We start from the raw sequence: 7,500 nt of genomic DNA, 5'->3' as shown, positions 1-7,500 counted from the left end.
ACTGCTCCACTTGCACACCAGATCAAAAGAACGGCATAAATACACACACACACACATAACTTAACACTTGTGCAACAACACAGCATGAAATCAACAGTAAACACTATGCACAGTATGATTCTCTCTCTCGTCATCACTGCTAAAGTCTGATTGGTCGTTAGAGGGCCGATGATGAGGTGATGATGTCATACATCGCTCTGCTGACTCTGGCACGGATGTGGCACCAACTCAACCGAGTTCTATTCCGTTCAGTTCAACTCAACCGAGTTCTATTCAGTTCAGTTCAACTCAACCGAGTTCTATTCAGTTCAGTTCAACTCAACCGAGTTCTATTCAGTTCAGTTCAACTCAGTTCAGTTCTATTCAGTTCAGTTCAACTCAGTTCAGTTCTATTCAGTTCAGTTCAACTCAACTGAGTTCTATTAAATTCAGTTCAGTTCATTTTTACTCAACTCAGATCAGTTATATTCAATTCTATTAAGTTCAGTTAATTTCAATTCAATTAAATTCAATCCAATTCGATTTCATTTCATTGTCATTGTATCAGTACACATTGGTTTACACAGCCAAAGGTCTGAAACCAGGAAGAACCCTTAAGCAGAGTCCAGCTCTGCCTGGGGGTGAGGGCATCTACTAGAGGCCAGCCCAGCAGAGGGATAATTCAGCTCACATCCGGCTCACATCCGGCTCACATCCGGCTCATACCTGGCTCACATCAGACTCATATTTGGCTCACATCCGGCTCACATCTGGGTCAGAGTCAGATACTATCCCAGCTCCACTGGGAAAGACAAGCTCTGCATCTGGCCCAAACCTGCTCAGACATCGCATACGTATAACATACAACATACGTAGATAGATACATACTGTATGTACGTGCGAACGTACACTCATCTAAACTCATTCAACTGTGTCGGCGTGACTACACAGACACACTAAAGAGATTGATGACATGATTGGTTCTCTCCATTAAAATAATCAAGAAGTCACTATGACTGCTCTATGTCCTTGAAGATAACAAACAACAGGGAGAAACAGCCTGTCTCTCCATGTACACACGCATGTGAGTGTGTGAGTGTGTGTGTGTCTGTGTGTGTGTGTGTGTGTGTGTGTGTGGCTGTCCATAGTTCACACATTGCAACACTGCAGAAAATGATCCAGCCCGTTGAGTTGAGATGGGTTGAGTTGTGTCCAGCCTGTGTGTGTGTGTGTGTGTGTGAGAGAGAGAGAGTTGAGTTGCGTTGTGTCCTGTTGGTTGGCGGGTTGGCGTGCGCAGCGGTCATTCCCAGCCGTTGTCCTTGATCATGTGGGCCAGCTCAATGATGAACTTCCCCTCCTTATACTTCTGACTGCTCTCAAACGCATGCTCCTACAGGGACATATGGATATACACATTATACACATTATATACCATGACTGCTCTCAAACGCATGCTCCTAAGGGGACATATGGATATACACATTATATACATTATACACATTATATACCATGACTGCTCTCAAACGCATGCTCCTATAGGGACATATGGATATATACATTATACACATTATACACCATGATGAACTTCCCCTCCTTATACTTCTGACTGCTCTCAAACGCATGCTCCTACAGGGACATATGGATACACATTATACACATTATACACATTATATACCATGACTGCTCTCAAACGCCTGCTCCTATAGGGACATATGGATATACACATCATATACCATGACTGCTCTCAAACGCCTGCTCCTATAGGGACATATGGATATATACATTATACACATTATATACCATGACTGCTCTCAAACGCATGCTCCTACAGGGACATATGGATATATACATTATACACATTATATACCATGACTGCTCTCAAACGCCTGCTCCTATAGGGACATATGGATATATACATTATACACATTATATACCATGACTGCTCTCAAACGCATGCTCCTACAGGGACATATGGATATATACATTATACAGTACACATTATATACCATGACTGCTCTCAAACGCATGCTCCTATAGGGACATATGGATATATACATTATACACATTATATACCATGACTGCTCTCAAACGCCTGCTCATGTGAGCACATATGGATATATACAGTGGGTACGGGTTGAGAATGCACCTTCTCCCGCGGGACTCCCGAAGAGATCCCGCAGGCCGTCAAGCCGATTTTTTTCGAGGCTAAGGCAATGTACCCAAACAACCACCAGGTGGCAGAAAGTTTCATCCCGCATTTCAAAATGATGAAGACCGCATATCCGTCAATAGTCGACTCCTTAATCTCATTTAATCATAACAATGAAGGTGATGACTGGCGAAATTATTCAAACGACGTTTCAATGAACCATTGTTGAAATGAATGAAAATGGTTATAGAAAATCGCCTACAGCCTAACGCCGACACAGCTGATTCTTTGATTGATTCTAAGCTGTTTTGATGTAGGGGATGGGTAAACTGGCGCACTACAAACATGCTACCAATCAAATGTAATATTAGTAGGACTAGCCTACTTAGACACTTTAGTCATAGGCAACGTTGCCATGTTAATTTGGGCTAGAAGTGCTTGCTTGTGGTGGCGCTCCTGTCCGCTGCTTCTCCCGAATTGTGTGGCAAATTTGTCAGCAATCAGCTTAAATGTCAAATCATATTTATTTCTCTTTGTCGCCATGGTATTGGGGGAAACGCGGAGAAACGAGATGGTCAGTCCTCATATTTTTTCTTCGCGTTTCGTTATAAGAAATAGGCTATATAAGTAATGTAATGGTCAATTTGCTGCGCAATTGACCAAGCAACCGCGGACCGACAGAAAAAGAAAGCAAACGTTGCTGCGGAAATGCTTGCTAATTTGATGTGTTTAAACGTAGAGCCATACAATTAGGTGTGTCTGTTATTATGATAATTTTCGAGCATAACTGGTTGTCCATAGCTCAGTGACAGGTGTTAATAGCCTTGCCATAAGCACTGCTGCAGGTGCTTCTTTTATTATGCGGTTAGAGCATAAGCGCTTACTCATATAGACTATAACTCAGGGACAGGTGCAAAACCACCAACTGGGATGGATCGAAGCAAGCACTGCCACACAACGTGAAGGCCTTTGTGCTGTCAACACTAAGCAGAAAGTTTCCTACGATGGGGAGAAGTGGCCGCAAGGACTGCATCGATAAGATCAACGAATAGCCTTTAATGTTTTACAACCCAGCTGGTATCCGCTGTTCATTCCGACATATCCCCACTCGGCGGTAGGCCTAGGCCTATTTAACTTTTTTTTTTTTCAAACAACGTGCCATTCCGACATGAGGTCATTAATAGGATATTAATGTCATAACTATTAGGCTATCATTAGGCTTACTATGCATGGCTGTAGGCAGCTATATGAGGACACTGAGATCTGGACCTCATCGGTTTTGAGAGCTGGAAATACATGTGTTTGCTAAATATCGGTTGTTGTGCATGTTGCGTTCGCGACTCGGGGAAGTGAAAGCAGTTCTGTAAAGACATTGGAAGTTTTCATGGCGATCATCTGCGCCGCGCCGCGCAGCTGTAGCTGATTGTGAAAGCCGATTGGAAATACATAAGTTTAGAGCGAACGTTTCAACTATGTTTGCCATGGTAGACAAAAACACTCAAATAAAACAATAGCCTAACAAATAACTGCATGCGTGATGGACACGGCTCTATATCCTAAATAATTTTCGAGGTTCGCCATTTGGTAATATGACCTATCCTTACTGACAATATTTGGATTGGACAATTTAGATTGAGCACAACTAAAGTTGCACGAAGGCAAAATACAGTCCTAAAAGCCTATTCTATATAGCCTGGCCAATATTGTAGATGTGCAAAAGCAGCATTTGCGTGCGTGCTTGCCGGTGAGGTGTAGCCTACAAAAATGAGCATAACATCTGATTATTAAAGTATGGCTATAGGATATAGGCTAGAGAAGAGTTGGTTTAAAATTCAAGTGTAGTAAAAAAGTTTGTGCACATCCCCGGTCAAGGTGCAGAACAAGAGTAGGCTAAATCATAAAAAATGGAAAAAGGTTCGCACACTTGAAATCCTTCTTTTTTGATTTGATTTTATTTTCTTTATCACAAAGGAATGACGTTTCGACCGTGTGGTCTTCTTCAGAGTAAAATTCAAGTACGTGCGCTATTTAACCCCTCGAGACCGACTGCAGTCTGCTGACACAGCCAGACGACTCTCCCAACCCATTCATTCGTTTTGGCCGATATAATCCATTCATTCGTTTTGTGCGTATATAGATTCCTGCATGCTGCATTACCGTGACCCTTAGCCTACCTTGTGGATGATTTTTTCTCATTGGAATACAGCAGGACAGAATGCCTTTTATCTAACAAACGCAAAAGCTGAGATTGTTGGAAGGACTAGCTACTCAACAAACTTGTTTTTCGTTTCTGGGAGATCTCGTTATCGTTTTGGATTGTCGGATTTTTATACTTATTGTTTGGACTTATGGACAATGAACTTTGAGGGGTGGTTGTTAGTGCTTTACAAAGCTTTGTGTTAATAAGTGTCGGTCCTCCTATCCTTCAGCTCACTGCGCGATGCAGTTGCGCATAGTGGCCACGAAGTCATTAACTGTTTACGACACAATACATGATATTTGTGTTTTTCGTTTCTTAGATTTAATGCATGTTTGACATGTAAACAGGCCTTCAGTCCGTTAACTTAAGGCCTTCTTTTGCATGGGGTTGCTCGCATCCGCCCGTAACCAGACTATTATGTGCGTAGTGGCTGCATACTCTTATAATAAGAGGCAAATTGTTACAGGACAACTTAAACTGACTTCCCCAATGCTTCCCCGCAGCACATTACATTTTAATATAGGCTAATATAGGATGAACAAAGTCTATGCTATATTAAATCCAGTAGCCTAATAATTCTATGTGCCACGTCCGATTTCGCAAGTGATGTAGTAGGCTACGTTTAAACATCGACAAACGTCTGTGAGACTACCCATTTCATGAAGAGCAATTGTCTTGTGCGATCATTCCCCCTCCCCCACACTTGTCTAACCAGTTCACTAGACATTATAGCCTACCTGTATGCGGCATTGGACGATTGCCTCCCTCCCCCCTCTCTCTCGACAGACACTTCCTGACACTAGGGCTCGGGATCATGACATCAAAACTTCGCGGGCACAGCCACATTGGCAGCTTCACTCCTTAGTTTACTATGGATTACTATGGATTTACTCCCGCCTTTTAGTGTGTTCCTGTTACTTAGTTTTTGCCTTCTTGGTAGTATGTTGCTGTGTAGTGGGGTGTAACAGTGCAACCCACGATCGCAAGAGGAAAAGAATAAATCGCTACTATTTCTGCTTCTTGTCTTGTGCATCTGAATGAATGGATATTACGTTCAGTGCGCTACCAAATGGCGGCGATATTCCTAGAATGCAAGGCGTGTGCCCGAGCCCTATTATGTAAATGTAAAAATGTGTGTGTGTGTGTGTGTGTGTGTGTGTGTGTGTGTGTGTGTGTGTGTGTGTGTGTGTGTGTGTGTGTGTGTGTGCGCTGAACCACGAATTCACATATTAACTTTTCAGCAGACATCGCAATCATAAAAAAATCGCAAAACTTTTTAATAAAATAATGCCTCTTGTCTTAATGGGTTCCGGAGGTTCGTAGAGTAAGTTTTGAACCCCGGTCGCTGACGTATGATTAAGATGCCTCAACCATTTACGCCACAGTTCGAGTGTCAATTTTTTCGCACTTAGCCAAGAAATATAAAGGATTCAGTCAGTCGAGTTCATTTAGCCTATTCGCGGCATGCACTTGAAACGCCGATCAAAAGTTCTGACATGTTAAACTGACGTTAGTCATTAATTCACCACATGATAAAATGCTGTTATATTGACGCACAGTAGCCCACGGTAGTCTATGTCTATCTCTGAATCAACATGAACATGCATAACGAGATCCATATATTCTAAGTTGCTAGAAACTTCTTTTGCGGAGCTAGACCTACTAGTCGATGGTTACAATGAATCACCCTCACTGCCCTATCGCATATCTGACCATCCATTGTTATAATGTTACAAAATGCGCGATCTTCTCCAATCATGTAGCCTACGGTTATAAGTAAAGTGACATGATAGGCATGTAGGCCTATTAAAGATATTTCTGTTAAATACGTTTTATTTTCAGTTGTCAAAAGTGGTGGGGACAAAATCTGTGATAAAGTGCTGGGTAAGCTACCCAGCGTCGCCGGTTAAAATGAACATGCCTCCGTTTTAAAATAGCCTATAGGCCTACACATTTCTAAGTATTCCTAACATAAATGTAGCCTAAATGTCCATCTTGTCCATCTCTTTCGTCTTCGCCTTGACAATAATAGCCTACCCAGCTAACAATTTCTGGTTAGGAGAACGTTTTTAGAACGTTTTTTTCCTGGTTAGGAAAACGTTGCCTGAAAGTTGCGAAAGTTGCCACAAGGTTCCCCAGGAAAGTTTTCTTGACGAAAATACTACGTTTTTTTCTGGTTGTTTATTTTGGTTAGCAGAACGTTCTCCTACCCTTTAGGGAACTTTACTATATTTGGTTGCATTAACGTTCCCCTAACCTCCCAGCAACAAAGTGTAAAGGGGGAAAAAAAATGTAGAATTATCGTGACATCCAGGCGTGGCTCCGCTGTACTCTCTCCATCTGCGTCTACAGCCTATCTGCAAGCTGAGAGGGCGAACGTCTCTGATAAGGCAATGACATTATAGGCTACTACACGTATGTAATTACACTTACCATTAACTGCTTGCTGAACTGCGACGAATACGGTTCGTTAACATGAATATGTGTCAGCTAAGTATTTAAATGCGGTTAGGTCTAATACTTTCTTGTCTACGGTGTCTTTTCCTATAATAAACGATTACTCAGATCAAAACATAAGCAGAGCAGGCGCTAGCCTAACACACTGTTTCAACATTCAAAACTGGCTGTTTTTATTGCATCGTATGCCATTAAAAGTCCTCGGTTCAGAATTATGATGGATTTTGGTTTATTTTGTTTTAAATTGGGACTGGGAATTGTGGGATAGGCTGAGTGAACAGCACTGTAAGAGGCTATAACTTGGACTACGTGTTAATATAAAACAATTCTCCCCCGGGAACATTGTGCTGTTTAAGATGCAGTCTCAACGTTTGAGAAAGAATTCATTGGAGTCCTCATCATCATATTTTCATAACAAATAAAGCTTTAAAAACATGAATGCATTTCAGGTGCCACTCTAATCGATTATGGATTAATCCAACACTATTCGTCAGATTAGTTAGCATGAAATCGTTGTGTGCCTGCCTGGGACTATGGCTAGCTAGCTCTTCCACCCGGTTTACCCTGTAGGCCTACAGTGTTTTTTAAAAGCCTGTTGGACTTAATGGAATAAGTGCATGGAGAACGATGTGAAGAATGTGATCGATACCATACAGCCAGTAGCCTACGTGAGTAACTTTATCTCTGTGCCAAATGTCTTAAAGTTAGCGAGGTT

At 41.9% G+C, this 7,500-nt stretch overlaps 1 protein-coding gene across 1 annotated transcript in view; it reads right to left on the bottom strand.

Moving 5' to 3' along the window:
• Window positions 1–7,500, bottom strand: part of ypel2a (yippee-like 2a) — a 25,603-nt gene that overhangs the window by 1,259 nt on the left and 16,844 nt on the right. The window contains exon 5 of the mRNA XM_062535945.1: window positions 1–1,369. This exon is cut by the window's left edge and continues 1,259 nt beyond it. Within this exon, the coding sequence (XP_062391929.1) occupies window positions 1,280–1,369 (90 nt within the window). The 3' untranslated portion in view covers window positions 1–1,279. The remainder of the gene's footprint in view (window positions 1,370–7,500) is intronic.

The sequence above is a fragment of the Sardina pilchardus genome, chromosome 5, assembly GCF_963854185.1.
Source record: "Sardina pilchardus chromosome 5, fSarPil1.1, whole genome shotgun sequence".
Taxonomy (NCBI): Eukaryota; Metazoa; Chordata; class Actinopteri; order Clupeiformes; family Clupeidae; genus Sardina; species Sardina pilchardus.
Note: the sequence above shows the minus strand (reverse complement) of the source record. Positions and strands in the feature narration are given on the sequence as shown.